Raw genomic sequence first — 19,239 nt, 5'->3', positions numbered from 1 at the left:
TTAAAGCATCACTTTAACATTCACGTCCACTCGCGACCACAACCTCTGTCCACATGCTGTGTGCATGTATGTGCACTTACCACAGCAAAAAATATTACGGTAAAACTTCTCAAGAAATCCAGCGCGCATTCATAGGCACAGCATTGCATGTATGTACAGTAACCTTCAAATACTCTGATTTCAGAGTAATGCTGAAAACAGTGAAGCCCGTAAACGCAATTCCGACCCAGCTGTTTCAATCAAACTAATGGGAACCCCATGTAAACGAAAAGTTCCTTCCTTCCGTATCGTAGTACCGTAGATTTTATTTCACGATTATTAAAAAAATTCCGTAATTTCGACCCAGCTGATTGCTCTCTCACCACGTAGTGTTGCCTATATAAGTTCCAGGGAAGGAAAACGATGATATGGGAAAGGAGCTGCGCACAAGTGGTGAGTGGGAGCTATATTTACTAGTATTTCAAATTTCATAACAAAGTTACTTTAAAGGTGAGGTATGCAGACGGAGGTGGTTAGCTCTTCGCGATCGATATGGCAGAGAAGCCAGAAAATCAGAAGCACCATCAGGCAGTGGAGCAGACTACCAGAGGCCGTGGTATCTGCTTGAAAGCATGTAATTTTTAAGTCCGCATGTTATTCCTCGACCGTAAGTATAGTTGAAATATTTTTATAAAGCGATAACTAATAATGTTTTTTTAAAGAATTAGGAGCTCACAAAATGTGTGCCCAGAAGTAGCTTCGCTTACGCCTTCAATTGCTACTTCTATGCTATCACCGTTGCCACCAATAGTGCCACCAGAAGAGTTTTTTGATGATGTAGATTCACCATTGCCATCAACATCAGCGACATCTCCACCCCAGTCACAGCGACCTAGCGGAAAAAAACGGGACAGAAGTGCTGAGGTTGAGAATGGCATCTTGGAAGCAATCGATCTCTTGAAAAAGAGATGCCTAGAAAAAGAAAATAAATCAAACAACTCGGCGGACTCATTCGGTTACATGATTGGCTCAACGGTTGCCAAAATGAGTGCAGCTAAGCAAGCCCGGGCCATGCAGAGTATCCTGGAGGTGATATTTAAAATAGAGCAGGAGCCGGAATGAGGGTTCGTAGTTTTTTTTTTCTTAGTTGGACTTTATATTTGTAAGTATATTTATGTACATAAATTGCATATCTAAAAGTTCGTAAATAAAATTCATAAATAAATAAACATAAATAATAAATAATTCATTATATATATATTTGTTTCACTTCACATGTCTTTCAATTTTATATGTAGGGTCCGCCAATGGAAAGGTCTATGTCATCTTGGTATGGTAAAGCTCCTTCATTTATGAAATAATCAGCAAGCCTATCGCGGATATTAAATGCATTTGTTGAGGCTCTCCGAATTGTAGTCCGTATACGTGGTAATGACGATTCACTATTAATTTCTCGTCGCCATTCCCCACAATGAACGATGCTGCCTGGTTCTTGTCGATCAACATAATTTTCAGGGCAATACCAACGATTGTGATCGTTTAAAATTATAAAATTGTGTAAAACAATGCAGGCTAGCACTACTTTTTCGCAATTTTTAGGGTCACATTCAATCGTGGTGCGAAGAATTCTCCATCGCGCCGTTAATATTCCAAAGCTGTTCTCTATTACTCTACGCGCTCTTGAAAGGCGATAATTAAAAATCCGCTTGGTTATTGGTAAGTTAAAACCCGGATATGGACGCATCAAGTTTGTTCTCAATGGGAATGCAGCATCACCAACGAAAAAATGTGGTAATGGTTGAGGCGATTCCATAGATATACGCGCGCGAGGCGGTAGTGGCAAAGTATTTTGCATCAAGTTCTGTCCAAACGATGAAAGTTGAAAAATGCCTGTAAAATATACATATGTATTAGGTGAAATAACTTATTACATTTAAAATGTATTACCTCCGTCACTCTGACTACCATAACTCCCGATACTTACTGCAGTGAAAGTATACTTGGCATCACAAACGGCCAGTTGTAATACATCGAACTTGACTTGGCTTGACATTTGATTGCAACATGCTTGCCATCGATTGCACGAACACAATTTGGAATGTTCCACATATCAAAAAAATCCTTCGCAATATCCCTGTACTGGGATTCTGTAGGTTCGCTAACGTAAACTGGAGAAAGTAGCCGCCAGATAACTTCACAAGTTTCCTGTACTATTTCACAGTCGTTGCACCTAACTTATAACTCCATGCAATGCTCTTCACAGATACACCTTGTGACAAATATCTAAACAACCAATAAGAAATAAATATTAATCGACTTGAAGCCTCGCTTTCTCAATATGCATTCAGCAAAACTAAAGATAGTCTTTCCTCAGGACCAATCCGCTGTTTTGGCTTCCTAAAGGAACTGCTCACTAATTTTAAAAGCAGCTCATACACAGGCGGGGACATCCTTGTGTGTGAAAACAATTCGTCAGGCTCCAATGCTTTCATTCTGCGGAACACTTGGATTTGATAACCACTTGTGCCCCAATTCCTATTTAATGGCCGAACTTTATACCTTCTGCACTTTTTTTGGTCCTTGTATTTTTTATATAAAATATATAGTTGAAATAAATTAAGAAATAAGTCGCAAATTTCGATGTCTTCTTCATCCATTTTGTCACCGATGTATTTTGTAAATATTGTTTGTGTGTATGTAACCAACTAAAACAGCTGTTATCTACGGGAAATAGTTTTGCTCAGTTTTGTGCACGGTAAGGGCATGCGGTAAGGAAATTCCGTGCGGGCTTCACTGTTTTCAGCATAAGTTTCTAATCCTCTAGATATATGCATATGTATGTTTTGTGCACTTTTTATCAATTGAAGAGCTACATACGTAAAGTAATATACTAATTAACTATTTACTTTCAGAAAACATAACCTAATTGTTTCGAAATTTACTTCTAGTATTGAAATGTCCGACACAGAACTTTTGTGCTGTTTCTGAAAGTTACTGTATGGTCATGCGCGCACTTTACGGAAAGCAGTTGCGGTTGAGCGTTTAAAAAAAACATATTTACATACATATATTGATGCATACATACATATGTATGTACGGAGCCGCGGACACTCGACTTGACAAAAATTCAAGATTTACCAAATATTGGCAAATAATTCTACGCGACATATTTCCAATATTGACTATTTTCGAATGGTTGAGAAAATTGGCATATGGGCGGCTTGTTTTATGAATGAAAGCACTTTGCTCTTAGAACTATGAACTCGAATTTATCAATAAACTTTTTGATGATGAGGTTTTGTTGTACAGTACTATAGTTGAAACTGTTCAGCGCCGCTGTGACTATTTTAAACTGTTCAGTACTATGGCAACTAGAATGATGCCCGCTACGGCTGCGCTAATTAATGCATTTTTTTTCTGGTAGTCGCTAGGCATAGAATTTTAGCTTTCGACGACATATGTACACATTTAGAGAAATAAATTGAGTGCCCTGTGTGTGCGGTTGTATGTACATGCATGTATATTAATAACCATTGTTTTGCTGGAAGTTCAGAATACAAATATGTACGTACATAGGCTAGGGTATCAAATGTGCATACGCACATACAAATATGTACATGCACATGCAAATGAGAATTGTTTTAGCATTTGTTAGGCAGGAATTTGATCATTAGAATATTCACTCCCTAATCATTCCATGGAATATGATAAGGCGATGCTCGTGAGATAGGTCATAGTTGCTGCATGCTTATGCACATATGTACATATGTAACACTATAAGAAGTGAATATGCAATTGAACTTTTGCACAAACATAACTCACATAATACATGCATATATATATATATATATATATATATATATACATATATATCAATATATCAAAACACTTGTATGCTCTATGAATTAACTTCGACTCAAAAAAGTAGTAAAAATTTTCATCAAATTTGTAAAGTTTTAAATTTACTAAAACGCACACACACCTAAATCTGAGGTCGTTTTATAATATATTTTGTTTAAATCCTTCTTTTTAAATTAAATCAATAAACAAAATGTTGGCGCATATACTAAATCAAATCATCATGATAAATCATTTAGGTTTGTTTGAAAATATAAATTGAATAAAATTTCGTTTCCCAAAAACCGGGAATTATCAAATTTGTGGAAGGAGAATTTGCGGATCTCACCCTCAATGCAAATACCAATGCATAATTCATTTGTATGCATTCAAAATTTTGAGGAGGATGCCGTGGGACCAAAGTATCTTAAGAATTTTAGGCCAAGTATAATGATTTATTTAATGAAACTTGGTTGAGATGTTAGGGAGTGGCTCATGAACAACTTTTATAACTTTCAATATTTACACACATTATAATACAATACACTTATAACTTGGTACAATAGAATACATATATGTATTTTGTTCTAAATTTCACTTCAATTCATAAAATATATGGTCACAAACGTTTTTTTACTGGTTTTTATACTTGTATTCAAAACAACAATATCCTTTCGCTAAATTACTCAATTTTAACAATAAATTACTTGAAAACTATAAATCTCCGGAGGGTGCGGTTGATTATGATGAATATACCTCAATTTAAATTTTGTAAAAATAAAAATAAAAATTTTAATTAGGCTATGATGATGTTCCACCGAACAAGTGGACCGAAAAAAAGAAAAAAAGGAGCTGCTGTATCGAGAGCTGCGTGCCTAAGGATAAAGCTTTAATTTTTGCGTTTCCTAGGGACGAAGAGACCCGTAAGAATTGGGCCCTGGCTTGCACCGTGCAAGTGTCAACCATTGAACGGGTTTTTATTTGCCAACGCCATTTTGAACCCACATTGGTTACAAAATATAAACTTTTGAAAGGGGCTTTTTAATTTAGAGCCAGTTAATAGAAGTCGCTCACCTAGTGCTGGCTCTGATTGGGTTTGCCCGCCCGTCACTGCAACTTATAGTAGGGTAGTTAAGCAAGTAGAAGAAGATTTAACTCTGGAAGAGTTTGAGAAATATTCGATATTAGAGGAAAACAGGCAGGCTAGTTATAGTAATCAGATCTGCGTGGACTTAGAAACCACAACCACTCGCGAACGGTTTGCTCACTCTGCTCGCTATTATCAGAGCAACGCGGTCAAATTAAATAAACGTATTGAGGAGCTTGAAAAAGAAAATAATGACTTAAAAAATAAATATTCTGAGTTGTAGAAACGTGCAATAAAAGGAAGAGAGTTGTAGCAGCGATGCCTTAACTTTTGCAAAAATGATCGTCAGTACCAAAAAAGGTTGGTATAATGAGGACGAAAAGGTATTGGCATAAAATTTGAACTATATGTCCACTAAAGCATATTCTTTTATACGTGACGATCTAGGTTTTTGTTTACCACACAAATCATCTCTTTTGCGTTGGCGCCCCATCAGGTATGTTGTTCCAGGTTTCGATGCCAATGTCGTTAAAAATGTAAGCAAAATTGCTAGCAAAATGTCCGGCACAGAACACATATTATTTGATGAAATTAGCATCAAGCTGGATCTTGAATTTGAATTTGAAAAGGTCGAGCCAAGGAGCACCAGGATATTTAGTGGCTCCTAAAACACTCGGGCTTAAGAGCCCATTGTATTTAAAGCTCTGGAAAGGGGGTAGATAGTCAAGGAGGGAAAGAGAAAAGTACCAGATAAAGAGATAGGAAAGAATAGAGACAGAGATAGAGATAGTTAGCCCTGTGAGAATTTTCCAGATTCTTTGGCAAATCTGTAAATATCCTCCAGTTTTAGAGAACGAATATAACTCATTCTCATGACATCGGAACCCAATACTCGTAGCCTTGCTCTGGCAAAATCAGGACACTCACAGGGAAAGTGCTCAGTGCTATCCGCCTCCTCCAAGCATGACAGGCATACCGGGTTCTCGATGATTCCAATGGTGGTCATATGCTGACCCCATGGGTTGTGTCCTGTAATGATGCCGACCATCAACCGAATATCTTTTCTTCTGACCATAAGTTTTCTGTTCGGACTTGTCACAAAACACTTTGCAGTTCTGCAGCGTTCCAGACCGGACCATCGCTCTTTATGTATATTGCCTACATAATCGCTAATCCAATTCTTGATTCCTGCGGGACTGATTCCGATTATTGGCTCTGGCCACTGTGGGAGCACCGCTGATCCACGGTTGGCCAATTCGTCGGCAATTTCGTTTCCTTGAACACCGGAGTGTCCCGGAACCCATATAAGTACAAGCCTGTTTTGTATTGAGACAGAATTAAGATTTTTCTTACATTCTTGAACAATCTTTGAGGTTTGCTTCGCGTTCTCCAGGGCCTTCAATGCAGCCTGACTTTTACTGAAAATTCCAATCTGTTTTCCGCTCCATCTCCTCTCGATTATCCATTCGGCTACTTTTAGGATGGCAAAAACTTCTGTTTGGAAAGCAGTTGCCATTCCCCCCATAGCATAGTGATACTTATTACTATCGTTTAAGTACCATCCGGCTCCAGAACCTATTTCATTCTTGGACCCATCGGTAAAGAAAATATCCGTCAAACCTGCATGCATTCTGGATTGCTCCATTGCTCACGCAATGGAAATCTGACATCAAATTTCCTTCCAAAAGAAACTGTGGGTATCAGGTCATCTTTAGGTGCCAAAAACAGTGGATACTGCTCCGACAGCAACTTAAAGATTTCTCTGTGTCCCAAAGTTCCATCTTCGTGCTAGAAACGATATTTGTGGAGTCTACACATTGCTTTTATTGCTTCCTGTTGTATCTTAAGATCCAGGGGGAGCAAATCAAGAATAGCATTTAGGGCATCACCAGAGGTTGTACTCATGGCACCCGTGATGCATAAACATACACTTCTTTGCAGCCTGTATAGTTCCCGGATTGTGGACTTAACCATGCTCCGTCGCCACCAGACCACAGAAGCGTAAGTGATGATTGGTCTGATAAGTGCTGTGTATATCCATAGGACCACAGCAGGTTTCAGACCCCAGGTTTTGCCAAATGCTCTACGGCATTGCTGAAAAATCTTCAATGCACGATTCACCTTCAGTGAAACGTGTGTCTCCCCAGTCAGCTTCTTATCCAAGATTACTCCTAGATATTTAACTTCGTTGGAAAGACCAAGTATCATACTTTTCAATGGTGGAAGACTGAGTCCATCCAATTTCCGTTTTCTCGTAAACAAGACTAAGGTTGCTTTGTTCGGATTAACGGAAAGACCTTGTCTCATTCACCAGTCATCGATTTTGTCAAGAATCCTTTGCACTTTCATGCAAAGCCTCCTTAAGGATTTATCCGATGTAAGCGCACAGACATCGTTCGCATATGCATGGACGTGAAAACCGAGTTTTGAATTTAAATTTATTTGATTTGTTTTGTACATAGTAAGACAGGGTCTTGTGGTAGTACATCTTTTTATAATTCTAGAATACGAGGATGGTATACATAGAAATGCTACTTAGATTTAAAACTATTTTAACTATTAAACTTATAGACTAAAACTTAGAGTAGTAAGTGAGAAGAAGAGGAAAGGGGTATTAAAGGTTAGAAGTAGTTGGAAACTGCAGTTTTAAAACTCCTTGCTTGTTTTATAAGCTTTATTGTAGTTGGTATAGAATTCCTTAGGCACTGACAAAGAACATGCGTTGTGATTCCAAGTAAGTGTAAGTCGGAACAATTAGATTCAATGTTCGGGTGCACTGGCATTGTTTAATGGTTTTTTACAGGTACAATGGTTTTTTTGTGTATATTAGTTTATGCAGGAACAAAACAGAGCGTATTTTGAGATACGAGTCGAGGTTATGATCGAGAATCTTTTTTGAGTAGATAGATATATGGTCATATTTTCTTTTTTCAAACACGAAACGCGCTGCATTATTTAAAGCGGTTTGCAATTTTTGTTTCGAATTATTATCAAGCCTGCAATATACTAATTCAGCGTATGATACATGAGGAACAATGAGTGATCTAACAAGTTTTAATTTAGTTTGCCGTGGCAGTAAGTAGGCAGTACAATATAGCTTTCTAAGAATATTATATACCTTGTTTACAACAAAGTTTACATGGTCAACGCATGATAATCTTGAATTTATTCTGAAACCCAGGTTAGTTACTATGTCATCAAAATTAATATTTACTTCATTAAGTAATATTGGCGGCAAAGAGCTAAGGTCATACTTTGAATGAGAAATAGCAATCGACTTCGTCTTTGACTCATTTAATTTCAAGTTGTTAGATTTGGGCCATTTAGAAATACGAGTGAGGTCTTCATTAAGCCTAGCTATCAAATCTTCAATAAGACCTATTGGCCTTGACAGTTAGATCTGGGTGTCATCAGCATAGAGATGAATCGACGAATTTTGGCAACACTCAACAATATCATTAATAAAAATGCAAAATAAAATTGGACCTAAAATAGAGCCCTGCGGCACACCTGACGTAATTGGTTTTAGACTTGAGTAGTTATCACCACACTTAACTTGTTGTAGCCGATTCCAAAGGTAACTTTTTATTAGTTGCAGAGAAAATGCTCCAAACTTATAGTGATAGCACAATTTTTGCAGTAAAATGTTGTGATCAATAGTATCAAATGCTTTTGAAAAATCGAGTAATACTAGCACTGTTAGGTAGTTTTTATCATAAGCAGAGCGAACATCTTCAAAAATTTTAAGCATAGCTGTGGAGCAATTATGCAGACTTCTGAAACCCGACTGGAAATTACTCAGCAGATTATTCTTGTCCAAGTAGCAGGTAATTTGTCGCGCCAAAAATTTTTCAAATACTTTCGATAGGGCAGGTAAAATGCTTATTGGTCTGAAGTGCTGAGGAGCGGTAGAGCATTTTATTTTAGGCACAGGTATTATATTTGCTATCTTCCAAAGATATGGAAATGTAGACGAGGTGATTGAAAAGTTAATTATGTGCGTAAGTGATGGTATTACAAATGGTAGAATAGTTTTAAGAAATGTAAGGCAAATGCCGTCGGTCCCTATAGCATTAGATTTGACAGTATGTACACACTGTATCAAATCCATCCCTGTTGCAGACACAAATTCAAACTCACCGTCATCAACATGCTCTCGTAGAGGAACTTTTACAGGTATGTCGGGTGGAGCCCTGTTAGATGCTAGAAAGTGAGTATTTAAGATTTCTGGGTCCAAACTGCACACGGGCTTATTCTCTCCTGAGACACCTAAGGTTTTAAGGTTTTTCCATGGGACTTTCGGAGGTAAACAATCATTGAGCTCCCATTGTAGATAAGCCCTTTTGGCATCTCTAGTGATTGCAGTTACTTTATTTCTTGCTACACGATATTTTTGCCACGAGTGAGTGTTTCTATCATTTTTGCATTTCTTATATGCTTTACTACGCTCTCTAATTAAAGACAATATCTCACGCGTAAACCATGGTTTTCTATTTCCGTGGACTTTAACTTTACGCAACGGAACAAACCTATCAAACCTATCAACCTGACTAAAGCATTGAAATGTTGCAGTTTTTCATCCACTGTTGTGAATAACCGACACATATTCCAATTAAGCTCGGCAGCCTCCTTATTTAAGAGATAATGCTGAATAAGCTTAAAGTCTCTAAAAAATATCTCCTTTACTTGATTGTGTCTGTTGAACTGGATGTTGTAAGATAAGAATATCAACTCGTGGTCGGAAACTCCAGCCATAGGAAGCTGATCAATATGACTGACGTAATCTCTGTCACTGACGCAAAATACATCCAAAAGACTTGGTTTGTAGTGGGGTGCAAAGCGAGTAGCATATTCATTGATTAAGGAAATTCCTAATGATTGGAAACTATCTATCAAACTCCTGGAAGAAAAATTATCACAAAGAAGGTCTTCATTTAAATTACCATACACAATAATATGTTCATAGGAGATGTGGAATTCCGCTAATTTATCAAATATCACTGAGAGGTCATTTCTATTGTTAGGGTTGTAAATGCATGCAACAAGACATTTGGTATTGTTATCATAAAATTCAACAAAAATGTATTCGACTTCTTGAAAATGATCTGATCTACAGATCTCTTTCCATTTAAAATTATTTTGAAAATATAAAGCAATGCCACCTCCTCGAGTCTTCGTAGTCCTATCACTTCTAATAATAGTGTAGTCGCACAGAGAATATATGTACATTATTATCAATATAGTCTTTAAACCATGTCTCTGTAATACATATTAAGTCAATGCTCAAATTATCAAAAACAAAATTTAAATAGTCAATTTTTTCAGCATTCAAACTTCGCGCATTCAACTGACAGACATTAAACCCATTGTAGCGATTAGAAATGAGTTTAAGCAATCCTCTTGCATGTTCTTTGTCTACTTCTTTTGCTATTTCATTACACATTGACAGTTTATGGTTGGGAGTATACGCAAGGTGGAGGAATTTAAATAAAGCAAGGGGATAGTGAGATAGATAGGTAAAGCCAAGAATATGAAAAGTACAAATGAGATGAACGAAATAAAAATGATACTAAAATAAAAATGATTACAATGCAAAGCAAAGAGTTTGGAAAACATAAATGATAAATAAGAGAATAAATTTAACGCAGACATAATATTAATAATATAACGCATAAATGTTTTTGTTTTTACATATTAGCAGTTGCAATGCTCTCTATACTCGTTTTTCAGTTATAATTACAGCATCAGTTTGGGGTCGAGCTCTAACAAACACTTGCCCACGAACAGAGAAAACTGACGTTAGACGCTTTTGCTTTTTATACTGCATAGCCAAACGCATTAGTACGCGATTTTTTCTCGTAAGACATTCGTGGATAAATAGCTTCCCTTCAATACTGACGCCGACATCACTAAGAGAAAGTGCTCGTCTCTTATCTTTGCAGAATTTAGCTACAGCTTTCAGCAGTTGAGAGCGATCTGCAGCAGAGTTCAATTTGATTATAATGGGAGCTACGCTTTTATTGTTTGGTCGTAACCGGGTGCGGGAATTTCGTATTCTACTCAAAAAGGGGAAGGAAAAAAAATAAAAGAAAGAACAAAGATTACTTTTGCCTTGAAGGGCTTCTCTACAACTGATTTATTATATTTTCAATTATTACATTTACACTTAAACTAATATACATATGTATTTGCTTACTTTGCATTTAATATTTAATTTTACAAAATTGTTGTCAATATCTTATTCAGCATTTCCTTTCCCACACTTTTTCAAGTAAGTCAAACTGTTGCAAAACAGGAAATGCGTTTCCAATTACTTTTACTTATTGTTCATTATTTTATTTACAAACTCATCAATTTTGTCTGCTTTACAATGTGAATTTGTCTTTGAAAGTGAATTCTCCTGAATTCTTTTATTTAGATTTATTTTAATATATTTTAGTTTTGTTCTCCAAATGACAATTATTAATATTATTGTTAAAATTAGAAAGAAATTACACCCGTATATGATTTTGTTATGAATTTTCAAATTAGATATATTTTTGAAATTTATTTTATTCTCTTCATCTATTTGTTCGAATGTAAGTTTTTCTGTAAAATTCTTTATATTGTCATATTGCAATCTCATAATATTTTCTTCGAGTCTTTCAATCCAATTAGAGTAATAATAATCATTAATTTTTATTGAACAATTGTTAAATTGGATTGCGTAATTTCCGTTCAAAACAGTGTCATTTATAATATGTTACATGTGTTATTTACAAATAAATTGAATGCATTTTTAACTAGGACTGTTTTTTCGTCTAGTGCTATAATTTCTAATTCTTTACTTGATATTAATTTACAATTTTTTGTTATTATACAATGAGTGCTGGGTTTTAGTTGTCTGAAATGTTTATTTTCTTCAAATTTCATAATTTTATCTTTATAAGTAAAACCTTCCTCTATTTCTGCTTCTATTTCTTTTTTATTCTTATTTGGTAGTGGTACAGTTTTTCTTATTTTTATTTGTATAAATGATTTTGGAATTTTAATGCTTAATATTAGATAGGTATTATTAAAAGTTGCTATTCCTAGTTGTAAATATTTTAATTTATTGAAATCAATGTTATAATTGGTAATTTCCTGATTTGTTAGAATATTTGGGTGAACTAGACCATATTTGGCTGCGACTACATTGTCTTGGATTTGTTCTATTTTACTTTTTATTAACTGAATTTTTGTCATCTGTTGTAAGTACATATGTTTGATTTTCTTCGTCTATGAATTTATTTATACTGTTAAGTCCTTTTTCAATTTCTTTCCTATCATCTTGTACAATATTTCTTATTTGTTTCATTGCCAAATTAAAATGTTCATTTATGTGTATTTGTTGATTCAACATTTCGCCCGTTTGTGTTAAATGTTTTTGAATTGTCTGTCTGTCGTCATCGTCCATTGTGCCAAATGTCCATTTTGCTACAGTACCTATTGCGTTTACAAGTCCTCTCTTATGCCTTTTTTCTATTGGTATTAATGTCATTAACTTATTTCTCGCTTCTAATAATTCTGTTTGTAATACATTTTTGTTAATTGTCTTTACTTGTATAATATTTTCTGTCATTTCATTAATAATATCTTCTATTTGTTTAACGTCAATTATATGGAGTACTATATCTGTATCCTTAACTATTTCCTGAAGTCCTAACTGAATGTCCGTGAATCCTGTTTGGTCTTTTAACTCAATTGTGGTCAGTTCTCCTTTAATTATCGGTGTCGAGGTCATTATTAGTATGAGTATGGTCATTATCTGTAAATTTATATTGTCTTTTAATGTTGCATGGATGAATATTTTTTAACAGTCCTTTTTTATATTTAGGTTGTTCTTTGTGCCTAACTGCTTTGTAGTTCTTTATGAATCCCTCACGTCTTTTTTCTTTCTTTTGCATTCTTCTAAGTTTTGTTTAATTTTTCCTAGATCTAAACGTCCTTCCTGAACGTCTTTTGGTGCACATTTAATACTTGAATGATACCTTTCGTTATAATTTCTGATTGTTCGTTGAATTAATTGTTTGATAGGTAAATTTTTATTAGTTTGGTACAAAATCCTAAACTTTTCTGCCATCGTATTATGAAATCTTTCTATATCGGCATTTCCTGTATGGCTGTTGGGCTTAGATAAATGTAACTCGATTCCTTGTTCTGTTAGAAATTCCCTTATCCTTATTGTCTTAAATTCATTGTCTGCTATTATTTTATCTGGTTTTCCTATTTTAGTGATATGTTCTTCTAGTTTTTCTATTATAGTCATATGATTTCTGTCATTCAATGGATACGCTGCGCCAAATTTTGAAAATTTATCTATAGTCGTCAAAAGGGTAAATCCTTTGATTACGTATGTATCCATATGTATGATTTGGTTTTTATCTGAAGGAGTTTATTTTTAATCGGATGTCGTTCATACTTTACTTGTTGGCAAATGTCACATTGATTAATTACCACTTGGATGAGTTCCATGAGTTTTGGAAAATATATTATATTTTTGATTTTATTATAAGTTTCTTGTATGCCAGAGTGCATACTCTCTCTTACATTTGTCTCACTCTTATTTGTTTTACTGCTTCCACTTCAGTTTCAATGTCCTGTGCTCTCATGGTGCACTTAGTAAAATTAATCTGGCTATCGTTTGAATACATATCTATAAGCTTCTCTTGTACTACATTATAGTTGTGGTCGGATAGTTCCGAAAATATCCCTATTTTCCCTTTTGAAATGTATCTTCTAAAAATGTCTCCCATTAGGTTAAAGTCACTTTTTGCAATAAAAATAATTCTTTTCCCATGTACTTCCTTAAATTCTTCCCTTTTATTATTTGTTAATATTATTTGGGTTTTGTACTTATTCACAATTTCTTCTTTTATAAAAAAATGATCACCCAATTCTTCCTCGACTGAATGTACTGTTGCCATTGTAACATCATCTTCTATATTGTTAACTGAAAAAAAAATTTAAAATATTGGTATTTTCTACCATGGTATTTTCACTCCCCGCTTTTTCTGAAATAGTGTCCTCACTATTTTCTAGTCTACTTAAAAAATCTGCCACTTTATTTTCTTTTCCTTTTAGGTATTCTATCTCAAATTGGTATTCACATAATTTTAATAGCCATCGCTGGTGCCTGGGTGACATGTCTTTTCCTTTGTATTTGGAATGGAGATATTTAATTGGCTGGTGATCAGTAAGGATTTTAAATTTTTTACCATATATGTAAGGCCTAAAATAATTTATACTCCACATTATTGCTAGGAATTCTTTATCCGTTGCAGAATAGTTTTTCTCATGGTTATTTAATGTTCTTGAAGCGTAGCACACTGGGTGACCTTCTTGCGATAGTACCGCACCAATCGCATAGTTAGATGCATCCGTTGTCAATGTGAATTGTTTATTGAAATCGGGATAACGTAAAATAGGATGTGTACTTATTAATGTTTTTAACTTTTCGAAAGCTTCAATGTATGTTGGGTCTTTTACATTAATTTTTGCGCCTTTCTTTAGGTATTTTGTTATTGGTTGGGCTACTTTCGCATAATCTTTTATGAATTTGCGATAAGAACCTGTTATTCCCAAAAAACTTTTTATCTGTTTTTCGGTTTTGGGTAATTCTAAATTTTGGATAATTGGAATTTTATTTGGGTTTGGTTTCATGCCATCCTTTGTTAAAATGTGCCCTAAATATTCTGTTTCTCTTTTTAGAAAATTTCATTTGTCAACTTGTATCTTCAAATTTTTACTTTCGAGAATTTTGAAAATGTCTCTTATTGCTTTAATATGCTCAGTTCAAGAAGTACTAAAGATTAGTATATTATCTAAGTATACCACAGAAGTTTTGTTAATATGATCTCTCAAGATTTTATTCATCAGCCGTTGGAATGTGGCTGGCGCATTTTTAAGACCAAATGGCATTCTTATAAATTCATATAGACCATGAGGAGTTACGAAGACAGTTTTTTCTCTGTCTTCCTCCTTTACTAAAATCTGATGATAGCCTTTCGCTAAGTCTAATGTCGTCCAATTTGTCTAGAGTTGAGTCTATATTGGGTAAGGGATATTTGTCGTCTAAGGTGATTTCATTAAGCTTTCTATAGTCAACAACTATTCTATATTTCTTTTCGCCTGAATTATCCGTTTTTTTTGGCACGACTATAAATGGGCTTGCATATCTTGAATGGCTTTTTCTAATTATACCTTGTTTCTCCATTTCTCTGATCTGTTTCCTTACTTCTGCTTCGGTTGAGGTGGGTATCTATATAGCTTTGAATAGATTTGCTGTTGTGTAATGGTTTTTATCTCATGCTGAATTTCTGTTGTATTAGTTAATAAATCGCCTTCTCTAAACAATAACTTGTTATATCGGTTTAGTACAATAATTTTATAATTTCACTACGTTCTTCGTTATTTAAATGATTTAATTGAAGCCTTTCGAATTTAGGATCACCAGTTTCAAGCATGTAAATTTGATTAAATTTATATGGGTTATTAATAAAATAAGATATTTTTCCATTTAGTGTTATTTGTCCTTTTTCTATATTTATTTGGGCATTTAAAAAGTTTAATATATCGATACCTATAATGAAATCATAAGTTCTCCCTTTTAATGGGGTGATCTTCCAACGAATCCTGGCATTGTTAGGTAAATTAAATTGCTCCGGGCTTTTTGTGTGTATTTCATAATTTATTGTATCTTTATTTGTTAATGTACTAAATGTTATGGGATATTGAAATTTATATACAATACAATATATCAAAATCATTTATTTCCTTATTAATTAAACTAAGACTGGCACCTGTATCTAATATTAGTGCTACGTATTCTTTATTTACGATCTTTAATGTTATCTTTGGCAGGCATTCAGTGGCTGCCTCGTAAAAAATATGCTATTATTAATTTCAGGTCCTTCTGGGCTTTGCCTACCCAAGTTTAAGCGATCTTGGCCAAACTTATGATTAGGGTGTCCTGCCACTCGAGGATTGTTATAACACCTTTCAATATTGTCCACTTCCATGGGTTCCGTGCGGTTTTGTCTAGGCGGTTGCCAGCGAACTTGGTTGGAATACGGCCTAGCGTGTCCCATTTGTGGCACACGTTGGAAATGTCTTGGGGTGTTATTATTTCGTGCGTCATTTTGGAATCTGTATCTTCCCGAATTATTTAAAGGATTATTAAAAGCATTTTGCTCTTCGCGCCTATAAAAATCATTAGTCCACTTATTTCTTTCTTGAAATTGTCGGTTATTTCTTTCATCCCTATTTTGATTATTATATGTCCTATTCTGATTATTATACGATGTTTTATTATGAAATTGTCCTTTATGTTTTTCTTCTCTTCCGAATCTCTTGTATTCGGGTCTTATGCACGTGTCTTCAAACCTTCTTTGATTCATTATATACAAAATATCTCTTAATTGTCTTTGTTCGTAAATTTTGTCGAGTAATGTCCCTTGGGTCATCTCTTTTATAGTATTCACTAACAAGCTGTCTATGTTTGTCAAGTCTATGCCAAGTTCACCATTATAATATACTATTAACTCGTCAGTTTTATACTTAATATTCTGAATTACAGTAATTAACCCACTCACCGTATTGACTCGTAAATTGGCAACTTGCTTGTAGATTTCATGAGGCTCTGTGTCTGGTTTATACCTCAATTTCAGTGTGTCTTTAATTAGTTTCCAATTGTCCGGTTCCAGGATGTTGATGATTGCGTTTTTAGCTTCTCCTTGGATTGTTTTGTAGTATATGGTCCTTACTGCTTCTTTTTTCTGTCCTTCATCTTCGAGCGTTGATATTAAATATTCCACGCTGCTGAAGAATGAGTTTATTGTTGTGTCTCCGTGTCCTGTAAATGCTGGAAGGTGGTTGATGTTCTTCAGTGTTCTGTCCAGTCTGTGTTGGTCTTGTTGCTGCCTTTGTTGTAGATCTAGATAAGCTAATCTTAGTTGCTCGAGTTGTTGCTCCCTTCGTGCGAGCTGCTCTACTAGATCTACCGGTGCCATTTCTTGTTGGGCCTGCTCCATCCTCCTCTTATCAAATTCCTTCTGCCTGGCTTGCCGAATTTTGTACTTTTCTTGTAGCTTTTCACTTGATTATAGTTTAGTGGCTAGTACACGAATTTCTGTGTATTCACTGCACTATTGAATAACCCTATATTTTGTGGTGTCCACTGTTCTTTGTAATGAAGAATTGTTCACTGCACTTTATCGTTAGTGGTGTTCAATTTTTCTTTTTATTGAATCAATGATCACTGCACTTTATTTTTAGTGGTGTTCACTTTTTCTTTTTATTGAATCAATATTCACTGCACTTTATCTTTTAGGTTATAAGTATGTTAAGTTATACCCTGGAGGGTCCGGTCAACTCCTGAGTTGGCTACGGATTCGCAGGATTAGGATTTGGTGTTATAAAAAAATTTTGTTTATTCACCGCACGTATTTCGTTTCACTGGATCCTTTTACTTTTTAAAGGATCCTACCGACTGCGCCAATTTTGTATTCTACTCAAGCGGGAAGGAAAAAAAATAAAAGAAAGAACAAAGATTACTTTTGCCTTGAAGGGCTTCTCAACAACTGATTTATTATATTTTCAATTATTACATTTAGACTTAAACTAATATACATATGTATTTGCTTACTTTGCATTTAATATTTAATTTTACAAAATTGTTGTGAATATCTTATTCAGCATTTCCTTTCCCACACTTTTTCAAGTAAGACAAACTGTTGCAAAACAGGAAATGCGTTTCCAATTACTTTTACTTATTGTTCATTATTTTATTTACAAACTCATCAATTTCGTCTGTTTTACAATGTGAATTTGTCTTTGAAATTGAATATGTAACTCGGGCGCTAGTCTTACTTGAAGCGTTTTGCATAGCTTGGAGAAATCATTTAGAATGTCCGCATCTTTCCTTATAGGCAACCCGCTAACAATCACATCTGTTGATATTGCGCTGTTCTCATATACATTTAGTTGTTCGGTGAGTGCATATACCTCGCTGCGCAATTTGTCTACATTAGCACATTTCAGTTCAGTTTTTTTTACGTGCTCTTCCATGTGCTTAACTGCCGACTTCAAGTTCGTAACATCCGCTGAAAACTCACTGAATCGCTCCATTACTCGCTCTTCCGATTCTCTTAGTCGTAATGTTAGCTCTTCAATGATGCTCTGTTTTTGTGATTCTAGGCGACTCTCAATTATCGCAAACTACGCATTGAGAGTAGCGCTTGATGCATCGGTACTAAGGGACTTACTTTGTACTGAAGGCGTTTGCGGGGATGGTGACAATTTGTTCAAGGCCGTTGTTCGTGTTGACATTTTTGGCATGTTAGTAAATTCAAACAATTTAACAGGTGAACCAACCAGGTTTTTTCGCAGTATTTCAAGTAGTTATGTTAAACTTTATTACGATTTTGATTTACCCGGACAAAAGAACCGCTTTTAAAGGATTTACGTAGTTTTTTAGCAAACTAACACTCAGTAGATTAAATAAAAATACGGATTAAACTGCAACTACTCAAAAACACGTCTACTAAGTCTGCTGATACATTTGTAACACGTTTGTTCCTGCATCCCCTGACTGTGATTTGTTCGTCACTGCTCCCACCAGCGGTTAACAGCCTCTAAGAGAGCATGGAATACATCCATTTTATAATGGCTTGATTAACTCCGTGTCGTTCGGCAGAAGAACATATCGAGCCGAAAGTGGCATTATCGAAAGCCCCTTCAATGTCCACGAACACGCCCATTGTGTATTCGTCAGCTTCCAGCCCGGCTTCAATCTGGCTAACAAGATCGTGAAAGCTGGTTCACATCATTTTCCACTCTGCTAAGCGTGTTGATTTCTACTAAGTGGACTTCTCGGCAATACCCCCACTCGAATATGCTTCTCCACCACTCGCTCCAGACTTTTCAACATGAACGATGTCAAACTGATTGGTCTAAAACTTTTTGCTAGGGAATAGTTGTATTTTCCTGGTTTCGGAATAAATACTATTCTTACGCGTCACCATTCAAATGATATATGAATAACTACTTCTCTTAGCTCCTTCGAAGGAGGTGGCGGTAACGAGTCGTAGGGTAGGTAGGCCGAAACTCTGGTAGCTTCGACACTGTCCCCAGGATGTGAAGATCCTTTTCAGGGCCTCAATCAACCTGTCTCCTCCTTTTTAAGCATTACTGGATACATTCCATCAGGTCCAGGGGACTTAAAGTTCTCAAAGGAAGACAAGGAAAACCTTATCGATTCCCTTGTCACTAGCCGATTAGCAATATACCGGCTGTACCCAGAGGTTCCACCGATTTTA

The 19,239-nt window shown here is 35.3% G+C and overlaps 1 protein-coding gene across 1 annotated transcript; it reads right to left on the bottom strand.

Annotated features, from left to right (window-relative positions):
- Window positions 1–1,267: 1,267 nt before the first annotated feature.
- LOC129250366 (uncharacterized) lies at window positions 1,268–18,259 on the bottom strand. The gene is made up of 5 exons (XM_054889995.1): window positions 18,187–18,259; window positions 17,792–18,114; window positions 10,568–10,616; window positions 1,927–1,998; window positions 1,268–1,869 (listed from the first exon to the last, which is right to left on the bottom strand). Exons 1-5 carry the CDS (start codon window positions 18,257–18,259, stop codon window positions 1,268–1,270), a joined length of 1,119 nt encoding a protein of 372 aa, XP_054745970.1.
- Window positions 18,260–19,239: the final 980 nt, after the last annotated feature.

This window comes from Anastrepha obliqua, chromosome 6, assembly GCF_027943255.1.
Source record: "Anastrepha obliqua isolate idAnaObli1 chromosome 6, idAnaObli1_1.0, whole genome shotgun sequence".
Classification (NCBI taxonomy): domain Eukaryota; kingdom Metazoa; phylum Arthropoda; class Insecta; order Diptera; family Tephritidae; genus Anastrepha; species Anastrepha obliqua.
This window is presented reverse-complemented; position numbering and strand designations above follow the sequence as displayed.